Source organism: Nannobrachium achirus, assembly GCF_963921795.1.
Source record: "Nannobrachium achirus genome assembly, chromosome: 16".
NCBI classification, from domain to species: domain Eukaryota; kingdom Metazoa; phylum Chordata; class Actinopteri; order Myctophiformes; family Myctophidae; genus Nannobrachium; species Nannobrachium achirus.
Genome location: NC_137823.1, coordinates 9,323,792 through 9,345,891, shown reverse-complemented (window position 1 = coordinate 9,345,891; position 22,100 = coordinate 9,323,792). Strand labels below are relative to the sequence as shown.

Genomic DNA, 22,100 nt, shown 5'->3' with positions numbered 1-22,100 from the left:
CGAAAGGACCAAATGCGTGTAGGCGAATATGTTATAGGCGAAAGTGCTGGTGACTTACTGTTTTCTTTTTTTTGTTCTTTAATTTTATTTTATTTACATATACTGCATAGTACTGTGTTCTATTCGTATGTCATTCAATGTTATATGAGATACTTAAATGGTTATGTGGAAATAAGCTTAGTCTTTTCTAGGATCTCCTTTTAGTAGACCTTGTACCAGTGAACTGTACCGTCATGAAACTGTACCTTTTCCTATGCAAACTTCTAATAAAGTCTTCAATCAATCAATCAAACGGGTCCGTTTGGTTTCATTTTACACTCTAGGGTTTAAGCTCTATAAGGGTCCATTTGGTTGTACCATTTAGCTGGGGACCACCTGGACCACCAGTGTGTGTATAGGCCTATTGTTATTAAAGGAGTTGTTCACCTCAATGTTTTTGTATTTGTCGCATTCCAAAGACATATGGCTTCGTTTAAAATCTAAACAAATCTGGATTTTAAATGCTTAATTTGTATTTTATTTTATTTTTGTCTTAGGAATGCGACATTTGGGGGTGAACTACTCTTTTAAAACATCTATTTTTACACAGAAACGTAGATAATTTGAGATGAATGGCTTCGTTTAAAATCTAAACAAATCTGGATTTTATGCTTAATTTGTATGTATATATATATACATATATATATATATATATATATATATTATTTTTTATTTTTTATTTTTAATGTGCAAATCATGTGAAAATCAATAGTTCAGGGACACTCTTATTCTGAAGAGACAGATCCGTTGCCCCCGACCGGAAGTCTTAGTGTTGCCAAGCGAACGCTGTTTGTTTAAGATAGATAAGAATTCTAACAGAGAGAAGAAACAAAGAACCATCATCACTATGTTTACTTTAATTCCATGTGTTTTAAAACCTCAACCGAACCGAGGAGGAGAAGAAGACCTTTGAGCTGAAAGATCTTCCAGAATGGAGGGTAAGTAAGTAGACCTTAAAGTTCAACCGTTATGCGTAAACTGCACAGTCATAGAGTAAAGCCTAGTGGTGGCGAGAGGTTAACTGTCGGTTATAACGGCTCAGAGAGAGGCTTAAACCTAAACCCGAACATTGAGTTAGAAGTTACAGCGGCCACAAACTCACAGCGCCTCGCTTGTAGATCAGTGTTAATTCACTCGTTACATCCTATAATGAAGACAATGGATATGGTGTCCAAACTGTCCACGTTGGAAACAGAACACTAATGTTATTTGGGGTTTTACAGTTGAGGTTGATGCGTTGATCATCTTTCAATATAGCTCGTTTTCAACTCTAAAACATGTTGATTCACTCATTACATTACATTACGAAGACAATGGATTGTGGTGGGACTGGGAGTGAACTTTTGTCCGTTACTGCGCGTGCTCCCAGTGGGAATGACGTATAGTGCACCCAGTGAGACACTTGGCCAGATAACAAATACACTGGCCTTATATAACCCCACATTCACACCTTTACCAAGCCAAGCCGACTCATGCATCATGTCATGCTCCATGTGTGAGTAGGCTATTGGTGTCTGTAGCCTAGATAAGCATCGGCATCTAGGCTACTGCATAAAACATTGAAAGACAGACGGATAGAGCAGAGCACTTTGCATAGGATTACATCAGTAACAAAAGCAGAAAAGAAAATAATAAAAAACAGGGCGATAAAAACAACAGACAGGGTCTTAGTCTATTTACAAGTCTTGAGTAGCACTAGCAGGCACCCGAAGGTGACTTTCAGACCAATTTTGAAGGAGCCTAGGGATTTGCTCTCCTTAATAAGGCTTGTAATGTGGAAGTTGGTCTATTGCAGGAGAACGAATTAGAGCCTAGTTTAATGTTAAATCTGGGTTGAACATGATTAGTGGAGCTGCCTCTGGTGTTCGTGAACATCCTTGACCTTTAAGAAGTAGTTTGTCAGGTACATGGGTATCTTGGAGGTGACTGTATCTTGTACACCAGACCCACTGCAAGATGCTGTACTCTGTCAGCTACTTTGAGCCACCCCACGCTTTCGTGGTGATGATCGGTGAGGTTGGTCCGAGGAGGAAGACCAAGCACGACCCTCAGTCTGCTTTATAATAATAATCACGTACAAGACATCTTATTCATAGGGCTGCCACGATTATGACATTTTACATGGCGATTAATTTTCACTCAAATAATTGCGATTAACGATTTAATTGCGTATTTGTCGTTGACAATTACATTTCTGTTTGGCTTGTAGGCTTTGAAGTTGCACATGGTAGATATGACACATAACCTACATATACAAAGAAATGACTGACATATTTGACAACTTTATACTTAAAAAAGAACATTGATAGTGGAAATAGCTGATCAACAAGCTCACAACGCGTCGCACCGCGACGCGTTGTGAGCTTGTAGATCTGCTATTTCCACTACTTTTTGAAAGTGTTTGAAACTATATTAACATGTCTCAACGATTATGACGATTATGCAAAATAATTGCGATAAATAATTGCGTTTAGACGATTGTGTAATAATTGTGACAGCATGCTATCCTTTTGTTTTGTGTAAAGACAAAAGGGATTTCCTCATCAAGAATCGGGGGACTTTGGTCAGAAACGTGAAGAACGTGGATGCCATCGTTGACGAGCTGGTCGGGTGCGGGGGCTTGAACGGCGAATCGGCCGCCATCGTCTGGGCACAGAAAACGGACCAGGATCGCATGAGGAGGATCCTGGACTTTGTGAGCAGCAAGGCCTTAGCAGAGCTGCTGTTCAACGCCCTGCTGAAGCATCAAAACGATGTCATGATGGAAATACCGACGCCTTCGTTTGACACCTTCTCTTGGTCAGGTAAAAAAATCACACTCGTGTGAACTGAGCGGTGGAGGCTGCGTGTGTGTGTGTGTGTGTGTGTGTGTGTGTGTGTGTGTGTGTGTGTGTGTGTGTGTGTGTGTGTGTGTGTGTGTGTGTGTGTGTGTGTGTGTGTGTGTGTGTGTGTGTGTGTGTGTGTGTGTGTGTGTGTGCGCGCATGCCTGTGTGTGTGTGTGTGCCTGACCTGAACAACAGCGCCCCTCCCTTAAAGGGATATTCCACTTTCAACAGGGAGCAGTGGTAGGGCTTCTCTCCACATACAAACCCATTGTAACTTCAAACTCCATTTTATCCATGATAGATTCATTAAAAACACACATTATTGTTTCTGTTGACTCATAATACCTTCCTAATACGTGAGCAGGTTTTTTCGATAACTTTTTTCATTTATTTTTAATAATTATTTGGAAAAATGGAAAAAATGAAATACAAAAAAATAATTATTAAAAATAAATGAAAAATGTTATCGAAAAAACACAGCCTGCTCACATATTAGGAGGGTAGTATGAGTCACCACAAAAAATAATGTGTGTTTTTAATGAATCTATCATGGTTAAAATGAAGTTTGAAGTTACAATGGGTGTTTGTGGGGAGAGGCCCTGGGCCTGGAGGGCCTGGTAACATTTACATCAAATATCTAAATATTCAATCAAGCTAATTAAAAACTGTTCAGGGTGTTCATAAAAGCCTGATTAGATGATAGAATTACCAAAAGTTTTTTTGAAAGTGAAATACCCCATTAACATGTGTGGTCAGAAAAGGTACTGCAGGCTACATACAGACAGACAGACACGGATGGACGGACGGACGGACGCATACCCACACACACGGCCACGTATAGGAGACGGTGTGACCACCGCTCAAAAAGAAAGTGCCGGGTGGGTGAAGGGGTGGGCAGTATAACCGATATGGCAATACATTGCGATGGTTTATTTGCCAATACTGTATCGATACTTCAGGCCGTAGTATCGCGATACTTTGAGGAAAATAAAATATGCTCCCATGCATAGGAACCAATGGTAGAAGTCCGGTCCTGAGCGGAGTGTACTATAGTAGCTACTTCCCCTTCCCACGGTTCTCGACAAAATGGCTGCGAACGACGAAAACAACATTAGAGCAGCGCTCTCAGCTTTTAAAGCTGATCGCAATAGTATCGCAATAGCATCGTATCGCAAAGATTCGCAATATATCGTGATACTATTGCATCGTGACCCAAGCATTGTGATACATCCCTTTCAGCAATTTAAGGGTTAAATCACGTTCATTTGACATCTTATCCGTAACCTGACGTCAGGTTTGAATGTGGTTTCCTGGGAGTCTAAATGATTTAACCCAGACGTTGTTTCTATGTGATTTAAACATCTTCATTTAGCCGTTAGCGGCCGGCGAAAGTAGTGAAAAATTATGGCAGCCAGCAGGGTTTAAAATAACTATTTCTTGCTTCTGAGAGCTGTATCCTACCTGGACCACCATAACCGATCGAATTTGTAATGCATTCAGCCGTTATTTTTTGACACAGTGAGTTGTCGGGGTTCGAACTTGGGAAGTCCTGTTAATGAAAATTGCGCGCTACCGCTGGACCACGGCAACTGCTTCAATTTGTAATGTTTTCCAGGACTATTAGTAGTTGACTGCCCCCCGCTGTTCGTTTTGGGTTAGTGCATGTTTGTTGATAGAGCAAACTAACCTCATGAATAGCTATTAAAATGATTTTATATTATTCAATATTCATTGAATAAGGGTGGGGGCAGTGCATGGTTTGGGGAGTGTGTGTTTGCACATCAAATATATGTAAAGTCTGATAGTGTGGATCACAATTATTTTTTATGTTTAAGGTACTGACCACCAGCCGAGCATCGCGGGATAAGTGCGAAATGCCTTTATTTAACACTTAGCCTTTTCAAAGGACTAAGGTCTATCAGACGTCTTTTAAACGAGTCTTAGACAGCAAACTGCTCAGTGGGTGCAAACTGCCATTATTAAGGTATAATCGAGAGATACACTCATTTCAACCTATAGCATCCAATAAAGAACAACAAGATAAAAATGGAAAAATACGTTATGGTCTAAAAATGGTTTTCATCAAAACGTTGATATATGGTTCAAGTGAAAACGCCAAATGACGGCTAAAACTAAACAAACTATTTTAATACCAATACCTCTTAAAAAGCATTTAGTCCAATATTTGACAATCAAGAGTGCAAATTAAAGCTGTTTTTTATAAGCAACAAGTATGGAATAATGCATATAATTCGATCAGCTAGAATTGGTCTAAAGAAAGACCAAAAATAGACCGGTGAAATTAGGTCTTGATATAGACTAGACGTATAAATCAGGTTTTGTGCTCAGTGGGATATTGCATCGCAAGATTCTTGCCAATATCCACCCCTAGGTGGTGCTTTGTTGGACTGCATGATTCATTGAAAGTATGAATAGTTTTGATTTGATGTCTCTCAGTTATGACATTGTCATGTTATTTGGTCAGCTGTTGCTTACAACATTACACACAGATTTTAATAAAGGACAACATTGTTTTTTTTTACAACAAGGGTTCATATTTTAGAAAAGAAAAGATGAGTGTTAAAATGTTTTCGTTTACTGTTTCCATCATTTTAGGAATTGTAACGATGTTGATTTCAGTGGGTGGGTGCATGCATAAGTAAATATGTATTTTTAGACACAATAAGCCCATTCCCAAGATGCACCACAATCTTTCATGGGCATATGTGACTTATGGGGGCTGGTAGTGTCACTGTGAATAGAAATAAAGAAACCGACATATTTGAAAAATACATATTTGGCCACTTGTACGCATGCCAACCACCCACTGAAATCAGAATTCTTCTTCTTTTCACTAATTACTATCTAAAACATGAACCCTTATTATAAAAAAAAAAGACAAAGTTGTCCTTTAAAAAACTCGTTGCCTGCCACAGGACGAGTTCCCAAACCTTTTTAGTTGAGACCCAAAAGAGACATTAATTTGACGTTTGCCCGGGACCCGAACTAGTGAAAACAGCAGATCTACAAGCTCACAACTCGTTGCTTTGTGTTGCGTTGTGAGCTTGTAGATCGGCTATTTTCCACTATCTCTTAAACATTTATTTTCTAATTTATGGAATTTCATAGATTTGGAAAAAGAAATAATTGCAGTTGTTTTTAATTCATGAAAGACTTTGCTTTTTTGGAAATGTTTTTCTGAAAATGTTTTGAAATGATAATAATTCCAAACAAAATTTAGGGCTAAAGGGACCCCATAACTTATGTGTCCGTGACCCACAAATGGGTCCCGACCCAATGCTTGGGAAACAGTTATTTCCTGATTCCCCTGCACATCACCTGACACCTCGTAACGGAACAACAAAAGCTTCTCCTTTTTTTTAGGAATTATGAAAATGTAAATGAGAACACTTTAATACAGGCGTTCACTTCTCTCTTCCACAGGACCTCCTGAACCAAGGGTCACATACAGCCTTTCAGTTCCAGGTACAGAACCACTCTCTTCTGCGTGTGCGGGTTTCCCAACTGGTCTGAGGCCCTAAGCTAGATGCAGAATAGATATTCTAGTTTAGGGCTTGACTCATATCTTTGCTTCTGGTGGTCCCTGGCTGGAACAAAATGTTTTGAGATGGGGGTCCGCGGCCAAATACATATCATTTTGGGGGTCCTTGACATGACAAAGTTTGAGAACCTTCTGATTAGAGTTCTCAAATTCTGCCCGAACCCGACCATACCCGAACCCGACCCGACATTTAGGGTAGGGTAGGGCCTAAAATGTATGCTAATTAGTCAGGCTGGGTAGGGCCTTGGGCTCAATGAAAACATATAATATTTTTTTATTATTATTTCATTACAAAATTCTTTCCAAACCCGACCATACCCGACCCGACCCACTGTTTTCGGGCCGGGTAGGGCCTAAAATGTATGCTAACTAGTCGTGGCCGGGTAGGGCATCGGGCCGGCCCAGTTAGGACCGGGCCTTAATTTTCAGGCCCCTTGAGAACTCTACCTCTGATATAGCAACATACATTTTATTCAGAAAACTGTTATGATTTAGAAGACATTTATAGAATCGGCCTATGTCAGTGGTTCTCAAACTTTGTCATGTCCGCGGACCCCCGGAATTATAGATATTTGTCCACGGACCCCCATCTCAAAATATGTTGTCCCAGGGACTCCCAGTAGCAAGGATTTGAGTTACAAAGGTTTGCTTTGAAAATTATATATTCTAAGATTTGCACACATTTCCATGGTTTTCCGCAACAAGCTTGTAGATCTGCTGTTTTTCAGTGTAAAATAATTCTGGGTCTTGGGTTAAAGATGGGGTGCCACGATTTTTTTTCTCTCCTAAAACATGATGATCAGGTATTATGATTATACTAGGAGGAAGATTTTTTTTCCAAAAAAGTGTACAGAACGAGTTAACTCATTTACCGTCTTTTAAACATTGACTGAAGGGGTGAATTGCCGCGTTGTCCTTAACGTGGGGACGTGCGTGCACATCGTGCACCATCTGTGCACGGATCATGTACCAGGCGAGTGTAGACCCGATCACAGCTTTCAAATTAAAAAAAAAATCCGATTGAAAAAAGACCTTTCCATCGCTGAGCTCTGTCTGCTACTGTTTACATTGAAGCTAATGCGTATCCGGTCAGGTGTCCCGCCCCCACCCCGGTGGTCCATTAGAGTAATTGTGGCGGAGAGAGTCGCAGCCCCAGCCTTGAAGCCTCAAAAAGTCTAGTATCTCCCCCGGACCAAAGAGATGAAGTGGTTAAGATATTGGACTTTCACACGAAGCCGGGTGGGAGGTTCGGATCACCTCTGTTACATTGGTGCCGTGACCCGGATCCGGGCTTCCCCGTAGGAGGAGGTCAAAGGGGGGTGAGTGTGGCAGAGAGAGTCGCAGCCCCAGCCTTGAAGCCTCAAAAAGTCTAGTATCTCCCCCGGACAGAAGAGATGTCTCTTCAGTCTAGTGGTTAAGATATTGGACTTTCACACGGGAGACCCGGGTTTGAAGCCGGGTGGGGAGGTTCGGATCACCTCCGTTACATAATATTAACATCAAAGACACATACAAAACAGTAAAAGTACAAAACTATGGCACCACCTCTTGAAAATGTAAATGAGAACATTTTAATACAGGGTTTCACTTCTCTCTTCCACAGGACCTCCTGAACCAAGGGTCACAGACAGCCTTTCTGTTGCAGGTACAGACCCTCTCTTCATAAGATATCCATAATTATTTTACAAAAACAGAGTATTTTTGTTGCCCTTGCACAGCTTGCAAGTGCAACGTCGAGGCAGAAGTCTGTACTAGCCCAATCAGGGACCAACATTTCTGGCAACGTCATCATTAACAGCCAATGAGGGACCAGCATTCCTGGTGATGCCAGTGGTGATGTCACTGGCATCGCCAGTGGTAATGCCATTGGTGAGCGTGCCTCACCACTTGAGCACAAGTACTTGTGCACAAGTCGCAAGTTGGCACCTCGACAGAGTGCAGTAGTTTAAATATGTAAATACAGGTAATATGCGAATATACATGTCCATTTTCATTCCCCTTATCTCCAGACTTCATTGACCGGCACTGGGCCACCTTGGTGGAGAGTGTGAGGATGGTGGAGTCCATCCTGGATCTTCTCCTTGACGAGGGGGTCATCACCACAGAGGCCTTCCAGAGGGTCCTGTCTAAGCGCACCTCTCAGGAGAAGATGAGGGAACTCCGTAGATACCTGAACTCCAGCGCATCCAGAGACATGTTCTACAAAGCCCTCCAGGAACTGGAGCCGTTCCTTTACGATGATCTGTAAGTAATTCAAAACATTTTCCGGTTTCAAAGGTTGGCTAAGGTTCAAAATAGTCTCACGTAGACAACTATTCCACAATCTGAATGCTATATAGAGTCTGGAACGACAGCTCCTGAACGGCGAGTATTGGAAGTAGCCACTGCTGCACGGAACTGTAGTCCCATTTTAAACATAATAACAGAAGCACACTAGCACACAGAGTCATTATAATGAACTGTAGTCCGATTGGAAACATAACAGAAGCACCCTAGCACAGATAGTCGTTCAAGCGGCATATTCCTGTTATGCGTTTATAGTTTAAGAAAACATTTGAAATAACCAGTGATACAGTATAATATTTAGGGTTGGTAGATTTTAGCATGAAAACTACTTGAGCTTGCAATAAGTTTACTGAGTGCAATAGTCAGGAGTACAAAATACACTGTGTCAACAAGAGGTCGCTTATTTGCATAACTCCCCTCCCCCTCCCTGGCCGACCTGTACAGCTTCCGCTGTCTCAGGAAGGCCAACAGCATCCTCAAAGACCTATCTTGTTTGTAACTTGTTTATGCAAAGATGACAAATACAGTTTCATTCATTCATTCATCCCTGGGTATTTCCCGGGCACACACATTATTGGGTCTCCCATGCCCGGGCATGGGAGACCCAATAATGTGTGTGCCCGTAAATGGTTCATGCCACTATGCCAGGTAGTGTAATAGCATTACACCACACTAGTACACACGGATAGTAAAACATATATTTCCTCTCTCAGCAGGTCTCCTCAGTCTTCTGCTCCACTCAGTGTATCATCACACAACAGACATCCTCAGTATTCTACACAACCAAGTGCAGCACAGCCCAGAGCAGCAGCTGAACCCATCCCAGGTCAGTGCGGGGTCCACCCTATGTTCCCCAGGTTCTATGTTCCCCACTTACCCTCCAAAAAGGTTCTATGTTCCTCAGGTTCTATGTTCCCCACCCACCCTCCCCACAAAAAAGGTTCTATATTCCCCTCTCAACCAAAAACAGGATCTACTGTATGTTCCCCACAAAAAAATGTATGTTGCCCACTCAAATTCAGGAAATGGTGGGACATCTTGCCCAGGTGTCCAGATATCTCCACCCCTAAGTTCCCACTCGTCTATGTGCCCACTCGTCCAAATGCCCACATCCCTATTGCCCAGATGTTCAGGTGCCCACTCGTCCAGATGCCCAGACATAACAAAAGTATGGTGTCCAGAAGTGCCCCCTGTCCCACTAGTATTCTAGAATGTTTCCTGCATTTTTGGATAAGTGGGGAACATAGAACCTTTTTTAAGTTGAGCGGGGAACATAGAACCTTTTTTGTGGGCTTAAGTGGGGAACATAGAACCTGGGGAACATAGGTACGGTCCCGTGAGTGCTGTTTGACTATAAATGGAGATTCACATTGAGTAATTTTTTTCAGTCACTGAACATTTATTTCTATTTAAAGGACAACTTTTTTTCTTCTTCATAGGGTTCATATTTTAGATTAGAGAAAAGAAAAGATGAGTGTTCAAATATTTTCATTTACTGCTTTCTATTGTTTTAGCGATTTTAACGAGTTTGATTTCAGTGGGTTGGCATGCATACAAGTGGCTACTGTAAATATGTATGTTTAGACACAACAAGCCCATTCCCAAGATGCAGCACAATCTTGTAGTGTTAGCGCTACTCAACCCGCGGCCCGCGGGCCGCATGCGGCCCTTTCCGCATGTCTGTGCGGCCCGTCATGATCTAATAAAAATATAGTTTTTCTATCGAGTGAACGCAGCATTTCTCAGTGTGTATCGGTACAAATTGACGGCTGAAATCATGATGTATCATTCGCTCATTTCGCTGAGTGTCTGGATCGGTAAACTCCACGGCTGTATCGTTTTTTTCATGTAGTATTTCATTCTATCCTATGTTTCCGAGGCACATTGAATGCACCATCTCAGCCCCCTCCCCAAAAGCCAATCTTTAACGCAGGTCGCCACAGTGACAGCACTCTCGGACATTCATTCTGCAGGCAGGCAGACAGTGCAGAAGTGCACACAGACGAACTAGCTATGCAGCAGCAGCCGCACAGGTTAAAAATGCAAGATTAGCAGTACAGTAATTAGCGTTATAATAACATCCATGATTGTCCGCTGCGCTGATTGTTGTCACAGAGTAGCACAGCTGAGTGTAATCAACGGCCGATTCTTGGCGAATCTCCGACGGTATTGATTGAGATCATTTTGTTAAAGAAAGCTTCTGCGCTATATCTGCACACACAAAACAACAATGTTGCTGGGTGTTGTAGGACTACTACTTGCGTTTAAAACAAAGTAGTTTTCACTGTTTTACAACTTTCCTGTTGAGTGTTGATGCAATGGTGCAACTCCCTCTTTCTCTGCTGCTGTTCTGTTCTGGGAAAGAAGCCTAATTTATACTTAGCAGTACAAGGGTGTCGCACCTAAAATAGGAGACCTACAAGCTCACAACGCGTCGTGGATGCGACGCACTGTGAGCTTGTAGGTCTATGTTTTTGGCTAAAATGGCATAATCTTGGATATTATTATAATATAACAAACCAGGGAGTTGTTTTTCAGGTGAAGGACCCCTTAGTTGAGAGAGATATAAAGCAGGGACCCTCACTGTAGGCTAGTTATTATAGCCTACTGTAGGCTATTATATAAAACTGTATCACACAAATATTTGGCAGCCCCCCCTGTAATAACCTGAGGATTGGGGTCCCTAACCCCCAGTTGAAGACATGTACTAATAATGATATAGGCCTACTATATGATTAGTAATCAAACAATTCTACAATAGCAGCAGTTGGGTTGTTAGACCCAAAATGTGGCTGTTTTCTGTCTGTTTCCTTAATTATTAGACAAATTATTAGACAAAATCATTGTAAACGTTCAAAATGGGACCGTCATTTTTAGCTTGCGGCCCTTTGACTTTTGGCATTTTGCTGAGTGGCCCCTGAGCCATCTTAAGTTGAGTAGCCCTGCTGTAAATAGTAATAAAGAAAATTGGTGGCTTATTGCGTCTTTAAAAAATATAGGTATACATTCAGAGAGTTGCACACATTTCCGATTAAGATTTTTCAAATTACAATCTAAAATATGAACCCTTGTTATTAAAAAGACAAAGTTGTCCTTTAAAAAACTTGCCACAGTACGAGTTCCCAAACCTTTTTAGCTCGAGACCCAAAAGAGAAATTAATTTGACGTTTGCCCGGCACCCAAACTAGTGAAAACAGCAGATCTACAAGCTCACAACTCTCTATCTCTTAAACATTTCTTTTCTAATTTATGGAATTTCATAGATTTGGAAAAATGAATTGCATTTGATTTTAATTAATGAAAGACTTTGCTTTTTTGGGAATGTTTTCTGAAAATGTTTTGAAATGATAATAATTCAAAACACAATTTAGGGATAAAGGGACCCATAACATTTTTTTTCCGTGACCCACAAATGGGTCCCGACCCAGTGCTTGGGAAACAATTATTTCCTGACTCCCCTGCACGTCAGAGAGGCAGCCGCTCTTTCTCCTCGTCCCCGTCCGGATGAGGCGACAGACGGTGGACGAGTGTTGTGCGCATGACACATATTGACTCGAATATTTAGCTCCCTGGATGGGAAGTGAACCCCGGCCGTAGTGATCATAGCCATGCTGCCCTACCGACGGAGCTAGCGAAACCTGTCTAACGAAGCCTACTTTTTTTTGTGCTTTTATCTTTGACAACGTGGATTCTAACGACCACCTAACCCTAACCTTAACCTCAGTAAAACTATGCCTAACCCAAACCCTAACCTTAACCTCAGTAAAACTATGCCTAACCCTAACCCAACCCCTAACCTTAACCTCAGTAAAACTATGCCTAACCCTAACCCAAACCCTAACCTTAACCTCAGTAAAACTATGCCTAACCCTAACCCAAACCCTAACCTTAACCTCAGTAACTGCGTGAGACGCAGTGGGGGTGAGAATGTCTTCCCGTCCGTTCGTCTTCCTCATAGCCCGTCCTCAATCACTAGCTTCCCGTCCTCACTCGCCAGCTCCCGCTCACTCATCAGCACTCTCACATCAGCTCTCGCCGCTCACACATCATCTCCGTCCGTGTCCACTTTGTCGTCCGGGACGAGACGAGTGAGCGGCTCTTACTGGCACGTCACCTGACACCTCGTAACGGAACAAAAAAAGCTTCTCCTTTTTTTTTAAAGCTAGATGCATAATAGATATTCTAGCTTAGGTCTTGTCTTTGCTTCTGGTGGTCCCTGGAACAAAATGCTTTGAGATGGGGGTCCGCGGCCAAATACATATCATGTTGGGGGTCCTTGACATGACAAAGTTTGAGAAACACTGACATAGCAACATAGGATCTTTTTTTCCAGAAAACTGTTAGTACAATCGGCCTATATGAATGATTCTCAAACTATTTGTCTTTAAGGACCCCCAAAATAATATGTATTTCGCCGCTGACCCCCATCTGCACACTGCCGGCTGTTTCGTATTTATTTTCGGATCAGGGTTGATTTTTCCCAACTTTTCGCAACTGTCACTCTCTTCTCTCTCTCCTTGGCCTGAAAAATGCTTTTGAAGATTTTGGATTTCCAAAACGCAATGAAAAATATTTCTGGCAAATGTCATCATTAACAGCCAATGAGGGACCAGTATTCCTGGTGATGCCAGTGGTGAGCGCACCTCATGGCGCGCTCTGCTGGCGCACAAGTAGGTCATACATGGCCTACTTGTGCACAAGGCGCAAGTTGGCACCTCGGCAGAGTGCAGTTCTAGTTTAAATATGTAAATCGTTGTTGTCGAGTGGAAACCTCATGTCTCCCAGTTTCAAATTCTGGGAGATATGAGACAAGTTCTTTCGTAAAGTAAAGCCCTGCTTCATCATACAAGGCGGTCGCACAAAAGTAGTGAAAACAGCAGATCTGCAAGCACACAACGCCTCGCGGTGCGAGGCGTTGTGTGCTTGTAGATCGGCTGTTTTCACTAGTTTAAATCATTTTTAAAATGATAAATGCAAAACAAACGGTTTTGGACATACAAGGTTTTCACCCGACAACGACAAAATACATGTAATATGCAAATATACATGTCCATTTTCATTCCCCTTATCTCCAGACTTTATTGACCGGCACTGGGCCACCTTGGTGGAGAGAGTGACGATGGTGGCACCCATCCTGGATCTTCTCCTTGAGAAGGGGGTCATCAACACAGAGGCCTTCCAGAGGGTCTCGTCTAAGCCCACCTCTCAGGAGAAGATGAGGGAACTCCGTAGACACCTGAACTCCAGCGCATCCAGAGACATGTTCTACAAAGCTCTCGAGGAACAGGAGCCGTTCCTTTGCAGTGATCTGTAAGTAATTCAAAACATTTTCCTGTTATGCGTTTATAGTTTAAGAAAACATTTGAAATAACGCCCCAAAAAATATTGAAAGGAGACATAATGCTTCCCTTCCAGTAGTACTTGTTATCGCTACTGCACCAAGGGAGCGTCACATCCGCTTTAACCGGTACTCAACAGTCTGGCCACGCAAGACTAGGTTCAAAATAATGTACCTTCTCAGGCCATGGTGCTTTAAGTATTAGCATTCTAATGTATCCCTTTTCTCAATTCCCAAGAGATCCACCACACTTTACAAAAATATATATTTTGTTCTCCCCTGGATTTTAATTATTATGACAGGGATGTAGTTTTTTTCTTTTCTTTTTTTTCTCATTTATTTGTAATTTTTTTAATGTATTCGTTTTTAGTTTTTCATGGTGTTAATTTCACGCAAGGTGATATTCAAGGGACAAACATGTCTTCTGGAGTTTGTATCTGTTTTCTTGTCATGTATTGTTCATAAGCTTTGAATAAGTTACTGACTAATGTTTGATCCTAAGCAGTAGTACAGTATAATATTTAGGGTTGGTAGATTTATTCACAGTGTTGTGTAATCACTTAGAGGCAATGAAAACTACTTGAGCTTACAATAGGACTGTTTACTGTCAGGAGTACAACATACAGCGTGTCAACAAGAGGTCGCTTATTTGCAACTCCCTGGGTATTTCCCAGGCACACACATTATTGGGTCTCCCATGCCCAGACCTCCCATCACATGACATTAACCCTCAACTCGTTCATGCCACTATGCCAGGTACTGTAAAAGCATTACACCACATAACACACATCAAACTTATATTTCCTCTCACAGCAGGCATCCTCAGTCTTCTACTCCACTCAGTGTATCATCACACAGCAGACATCCTCAGTATTCTACACGACCAAGTGCAGCACAGCCCAGAGCAGCAGCTGAACCCATCCCAAGTGAGTGCTGTTTGACTATAAATGGAGATTCACATTGAGTAATTGAACATTTATTTTAATTTAACGGACAACAAGGGTTCATATATTAGATTGTAAACAGAGAAAAGAAAAGATGAGTGTTAGAATGTTCTTATTTACTGCTTTCTATCGGTTTTAACGAGTTTGATCTCAGTGGGTGAGGGCATGCGTACAAGTGGCTAAATATGACTTTTTAGACAAAACAAGCCCATTCCCAAGATGCACCGCGATCTTTCATGGGCAGATATGACTAATGGGGGCTTGTACGTGTTATTGTAAATAGTAATAAAGTATTTGGTTAGGGTTAGGGTTAGGGCTTATTGTGTCTTTAACAATATAGGTATACATTCAAAGATTTTTCAAATAAATAGCAGATCTACAAGCTCGCTGTGAGCGTGTATGCTGTCTGCTAATAGCTTATACTGTAGGCAACCTTGCCTTGACCAAGCCCTGCAGTGTCATCCTTGAGGGAGTTCCACTCCAAAAATGGGGGTCCTCCCTATGTTCCCCAGGTTCTATGTTCCCCACTTACCACCTAAACCTAACCTTAACCCTCCCGGTAACATGTCATTAGGTCGAACACCCTTTGGATCGACCACCAAACTCTAACCCAAACCCTAATCCTAACCTCAGTAAAACTATGCCTAACTCTAACCCTAAACCTAACCTAAGTAACCGTGACGCGGGTGATTATCTAACCTGCCGAGGCTCGCGGATTATCTATCCTGCCGGCGCTGTTCGACCCAACAGGAGTTCGACCTAATCTCAGTCAAAGTAAAGGCTCTTTTCCACCGGCAGCGATAACGATGACGATAACTATTTAAAAAAGTGGGTTTTCAATTGAAGTGGATCGGCAGCATCCACCCAACACCGATAAAGACAACGATAGCCGACAACTACATCGTTAGGATCAACAACGATGTGGTTAAGATCACAGTGATATGGAACTGGGTCTCTGACAAACAGCTCGCGATGCGCTCTGCGCGAGCGGCTGTTAATTGGCGCCTCTTCACATTGATGTCCGATAACTTTATCGGACATCAATGTGAAGGCATAATTATCGCTGTGATATTTTATGGCTATCGTCATCGTTATCGCTGCCGGTGGAAAAGGGCCTTAACGCTGGTGAATGCTAACCTGGTGAAATGCTAACGTGCCGACGCTGGTGAATGCTAAAGTTAGTTACTCTAAGAATCCTCAAAGAAAATGAGAAGACTTTGATACAGGCTAAAGTTCACTTCTCTCTTCCACAGGACCTCCTGAACCAAGGGTCACGGACGGCATTTCTCTTCCAGGTACAGATCCACTCTCTTCACATGATATCCTTTATTCCATATCATATACACATTGTTTTTTTTTATCAACTTCACCATCTTCAGACATCTTATGTACTGCCGTGCGTTGTGCTTCGTTTTGCGTACAGACAAACGGGACTTCTTCAAAAAGAACCGGGGGGCGTTGGTCCAGAACGTCACCAACGTGCGGGCCATCGTGGCCGACCTGACCAGGCGCGGGGCGTTCCACGCTGAACTGGCCGCCAACGTCTGCGCTGAGACCACGGACCAGGCGCGCATGAGGAAGGTTCTGGACAGCGTGAGCAGCAAGGCGCTAGCAGAACTCCTTTTCAACGCCCTGCTGGAGCATCAACGTGACGTCATGATCAGATTACTGCCTGACCAGTTCAGAACCGGCCGACTGGCCGTATGACGAGGGATGGGACGATATGAACATTTCATGTCACGATGATTGTGACAAAAGAAATCGCGATTTACGATATTATCGCGATAATCAAAATCCATTATCCTGGGGTGGAACATTTGCCAAAAAAACAGCCGATCTGCAAGCTCACAACGCGTCGCCTTGCGACGTGTTGTATCAATTACGGATATTATAAGTACCTTTTACCAAAGGATTTAAGTGGTACCAGAATATGCAGCTTGGCAAATAAAAGGTAAGTTGGTCCCAGTGCATGACGGAGGACGATATCACGATAAATAAAATCTCCACGATCTAAACAATAAATATCGCTTATCGTCCCATCCCTACATAGGACCAGTGGTGGAAAGTAACTGAGTAGATTTACTTAACTACTGGACTTAAGTACAATCTGGAGGCATTTGTACTTTACTTGAGTATTTCCAATTTCCAATACTTTCACTTCTAGTCCACCACATTTCGGGTCCAAATATTGTACTTTTACTCCACTACAATTATTTCACTACAAGCTCACAATGTGTCGCATCGTGAGCTTGTAGATCTGCTATTTTCAAATATTTTGTACTTTTACTTTTAGTACATCAAGTACATTTTGATGCCAATACTCGTACTTTTACTTTCGTACTTTTACTTTCTTACTGTTTTAAGTACATCTTGAATTCTGGACATTTACTTGTAACAGAGTATTTCTATATTGACAGTATCGATACTTTTACTTAAGTACAACATGTGAGTACTTGTTCCACCTCTGGTGAGTACTTGTTCCACCTCTGGCAAAACATAAAACAAAGTTGAAAGAGAGCGAGTCGGGCGAGAGAGACGATAGGAGACGTCGATTTGAGCAGCAGTATGTGAGAAGTAGTCTGAGAGTTGATTGAGAGCAGGCACAAGCCCTTTTGGTGCCTGACTCACAACTGGCTGTTGGGGCCCCCCCAACTGCCAGTTGAAACATGACCATGTAAGGTTATATCCTGGGACATATCTGACTAGTTTTATATATAGTTTTTATATATTTATCTGGCCTCTATCGGACCCTCTCTGATTAATCCAGGGCGTCCGTTTTCGTGGGCAGGATTTATGATGGTTGAAATCAGGTGATATTCTAGGCCAGATCTGACTAGTCATGGTTGGACTTGATCTGGCCCCAATGGAGACTCACTGATTGGTCCAGGTCCTGACCATTGGTCCAGGTCCTGACCGTGGAGACGTTACTGATTGGTCGAGGTCCTGACCATGGAGACGTCACTGATGCGTTATTTGGAATTGCGAGGTCTGGGCGGAGCCGTTTGTTTTCACATCCGTCGGCAGGTTAGTTACTGAGTTAGTTTTACTGAGGTTAAGGTTAGGGTTAGTGTTAGCTAACTCCCTAGCACCAGTTCAGCCAATCAAAAGCTTCCATGGGCGGGGTTTGCCCAGAACTCGGGTGCAATTCCAAATAACGTGTCACTGATTTGTCCAGGTCCTGACCGTGGAGACGTCACTGATTGGTCCAGGTCCTGACCGTGGAGACGTCACTGATTGGTCCAGGTCCTGACCATGGAGACGTCACTGATTGGTCCAGGTCCTGACCGTGGAGACGTCACTGATTGGTCCAGGTCCTGACCGTGCTTGCTGGGGAGCAAAATATAAAGTTGAAAGAGAATTTGAGAGTTGATTGAGAGTTTAGATGGTTGATATAGACTCATTAGATAATATATAGACGGAGAGATAGAGCAGTGTTTCTCAACCACTGTGCCGCAGACCTTTGGTGTGCCCTTTGAAAATTGTCAGTGAAGTAACAATTTAAGGACTTTTAAACCCTTTTTAATATCTTCAGAAAGAAAAGAAAAATAATACTGCATCATAATTAATCAACAAACTATATAAAAAAATGGCAAAACATTGGCCAAATTGTAAAATAACATAAGAGGAAAACATTTAGAAAATAGCCACACACCATATATGTAGGTGTGCCCTCTTAGATAGAGAGTTTAGAATTTAGATCATTGAGATTCAGAGTAGAAGCGAGGAGGAAGAGGCTAGTAAGGAGAGGAGAGGAGGTGAGGAGGAGCGAGAGTAGAGATTGTTGTTAGTTGAGATCCACGTCGTCTGACTGCTAACCATGTGGTGGATCGTTTATTGGGCTCTGTGTGACGCTGCCATGGCATTGTTCCGAAATCATCCCATTAGTCAGAATCTGGTGATGTTAACCTGGTGAAAAATGTATGTAGTGCTGCCACCATTATTTTTTACATTTTACATGACGATTAATCCTCACTCAAATGATTGCGATTATCTATTTAATTGTGTTTTTGTCATTGAGAATTACATTTCTGTTTGGCTTTGTAGGCTTTGAAGTTGCACATGGCAGAAGCTAAATATACCAAGAAATGACTGACATGTTTGACAACTTTATAGAGAGAGGGCGAGTCGCCTTTACTGACTTTATCCTTTAAAAAAAGAACATTGATGGTGGAAATAGCCGATCTTGAGCTTGTACATCTGCTTTTCACTATTTTTGGAAAATGTGAATAATTAACATTTCAACATGGAAACGATTGACAATCATGTCAAATAATTGTGATTAGACGATTATGTAATATTTTATGACAGGCCTAGGCTAGCTGATTGGTGCTCATGAACTGGTCCATAATCCATCTCAAACACCCTCAAAACAGAAGCATCCACGCCAGAGATACACTGTGCCACACTCTGCCAAACTGTGCTACACAGGGCGCTTTTCGTCCGACAAAGAACCGGTTCGGGTTCTTTCTCCTGCCTATGGGATGAACCAGAGGTGAGCTTTTCCACGAGGGAACCACCAAATCCTTGGTTCCTCTGGTTCAATCTGGTGGAAATGCAAGCCGCTTCGCAAGAACAAACCAAAGTTGCAAGAAAGTTGAATGGCACTGGTTCTTGAACCATGGTTCCTTTAGTGGAAAAGGAATATTGGGAATGATACAACTATTCCCAATATTTCACACACATTGTATGTATGTACAATGGGGGAAATAAGTATTAGATACACTGACAATTTAGCAGGTTTTCCCACTTCCAAAGAATGGAGAGGTCTGCAATTGTTATCGTATGTATACTTCAACTATGAGAGACAGAATCTAAAAAGAAATTCCAGGATATCACATTGTATGATTTTTAAATAATCAATTTGCATTTCATTGCAAGAAATAAGTATTAGACACGCCTACCAATCAGCAAGAATTCTGGCTCTCACAGAACTGTCAAATATTTTTTAAGCAGTCCTCCTATTCTACACTCATTACCTGTATTAATTCATCCTATTGACCCACATTTTACGTTGTTACGTTGTAACAACATAAAATTAGATTCTGTCTCTCATAGTTGAAGTATACATACGATAAAAATTGCAGACCTCTCCATTCTTTGGAAGTGGGAAAACCTGCTAAATTTACAGTGTATCTAATACTTATTTCCCCCATTGTATGTTAGTTTTATTAATTTTATGTATTCATGTTTGTGAAAATGCTGTACGCAGGAAAACAAAGAAAAAAAGAAACGTGTCTGAGACATGCCACATTTGAGATTTTGTTTTTTTTTACACACACAAGACCCATTTACTGAATGTCAGGTCTCCAGGTTTCCTTCAGAAAATGTATTTATGACACTATGCATGGAACATTAGGAGTGCACTAGGGTAGTGCTTCTCAAACATTTTCATGTCAAGGACCCCCAAATTGCCGGCGGACCCCCATTTGAAAAGATATGCCAGGGACCCTCCCATAAGAGAAGATTTCTACCGCTCTAGCAGTGATTTCCAACCATTTTATTTTCACAAACCCCCAGTTTGACACGCATTAGGCTATGGACCCCCCATTTAATGGTATTTCTATCTCTGAGACCCCAATCTATTATTGTCAAATCAAAGTTAATGTAACTCAGATAGCGTAAAAATTGAACCCAATGTGTTTCCATTTGTACACTCTGAGTTACAGAACTGTAAGGGTCCATTTGCTTCCTAACTATCATATATCTAGGGACCCCCTGGAAATCCCTCAAAGACCCCTGGGGGTCACAATGAGAACCAATACACTAGGACCGCTGTTCTAATGCCTCATGTTCCCCCATAACTCAGAGTAGAAATAATTTGTGTTATATGAACTCATTGTGTATGTCGACGGCAAAAATGTCCACCACAAGCCAGCATGGCGATGACCAATTATATTATATTTATTTTGACTGATTTTGATTTATTATTTGATGTGGTTCGTTTATTATTTATTATAACTTTGAAAAGTTAAATTTAGAGTTTGAAATCATGAAGTAAGGTTGAAGTAATGATGAAATACGTTTTATTCACATGGCAGTGGAAAAAGGCTGCGTAAAAGTGTGTTCAAAGTATGTTTCTCTGTGTTTTTAGTTTGAAAACGTCTACTGTGCCTGATGCCTGATGTCAGTGATGTCACTGAAGGAAAATTTAATAAAATAATCAAATTGATGTTCTCTTTCACAAACATGCATTTATCTCTGTTTCTGTCCTCAGACAGCTGTTGTTGGTGAAACCAAGCTGTATTCATCTACCAGTAACTAAAGAACGGAACATGCTAGAGACGCCTGATCAAAGTTAGCTTTGCGTAACCTAGAAAGCCTGGTGTTCGTTCACAACAGGCCGTTTGGTTTCCGCCTAAAGCGGAAACCACTAGAAGAAGCAGCGTCGGTTTGATTTGGCTCCCCCCGTTTGTTTCCTCAATCCCTATTAAAATGCTTGAGTAGCCCAGTGTAGTCTTGCCAGTCGCTACGAGTTGGACTAAAAGATGCATATATACCAAACACATTTTTTAAAAGCAAAACTACTCTGCATCAAGGAGTTTATTAGGTAGGCCCTAAAAGTATGTCCTCGAGCGTAGGGGAATATTTTGGGTTAAACTGAATCCGGTTTGATCTTTCTGGCAAATTATAGTCCTTTGAGTAATACAACATGACGTGTTGTGGTTTCTGCTCCAGACCGGTTACAACCCCGAAAAGTATAGATTGTGTTCGTTCTTTTCAGATATTTGGTGTTTACATATTCATAGCACAAAATAGTCTGTTATATTGTGCCTTTATCCAAGGTGCTATACATAGATTTTGCTTTACATTCACCGATTCACTCACATACTCACACACCGATTGCAGAGGAAACCATGCAAGGCAACAACCTGCTCATCAGGAGCAGTTAGGGGTTCAGAGTCTTGCGGGAGCCCAGGATCGAACTGGGAACCTTCTGGTTGCCAAGCGGCCACTCTACTCCTGAGCCCACCGCCACCCCTTCAACCTCATGTCTGTTACTATGTGTATATCCTATTTAGCTGCTATTTTATCTGACTCATATAACATTGCCTTAAAGTGTTAATATTATCTAACCTGCTTGTATAAAAGTGTATATTTCACTGCAG

The 22,100-nt window shown here is 41.8% G+C and overlaps 1 protein-coding gene across 4 annotated transcripts; it reads left to right on the top strand.

Moving 5' to 3' along the window:
• Positions 1-837: 837 nt before the first annotated feature.
• Positions 838-21,179, top strand: LOC308300610 (uncharacterized protein). Of its 4 annotated transcripts, XR_013962842.1 has the most exons (11): positions 838-977; positions 2,565-2,843; positions 6,309-6,350; positions 8,030-8,071; positions 8,436-8,670; positions 9,426-9,538; positions 13,788-14,022; positions 14,864-14,976; positions 16,248-16,289; positions 16,418-17,568; positions 18,349-21,179. XR_013962842.1 is itself a non-coding variant. In XM_080744482.1 (10 exons), exons 1-10 carry the CDS (start codon positions 971-973, stop codon positions 16,699-16,701), a joined length of 1,389 nt encoding a protein of 462 aa, XP_080600608.1. In that variant the 5' UTR covers positions 838-970; the 3' UTR covers positions 16,702-21,179. The 4 variants fall into 4 exon arrangements, 3 of the variants coding, with proteins under 3 accessions (XP_080600608.1, XP_080600607.1, XP_080600606.1); XM_080744482.1 differs by having other exon boundaries at positions 9,429-9,538; positions 16,418-21,179; XM_080744481.1 differs by having other exon boundaries at positions 14,867-14,976; positions 16,418-21,179.
• Positions 21,180-22,100: the final 921 nt, after the last annotated feature.

What these genes read in the sequence shown, in the direction of transcription:
- LOC308300610 (XM_080744480.1), top strand. An exon ending in TGACACCTTCTCTTGGTCAG is followed by an intron (nt 2,844 to 6,308) that starts GTAAAAAAATCA and finishes TCTCTTCCACAG; the next exon opens with GACCTCCTGAACCAAGGGTC. An exon ending in AGACAGCCTTTCTGTTGCAG is followed by an intron (nt 8,072 to 8,435) that starts GTACAGACCCTC and finishes CCTTATCTCCAG; the next exon opens with ACTTCATTGACCGGCACTGG.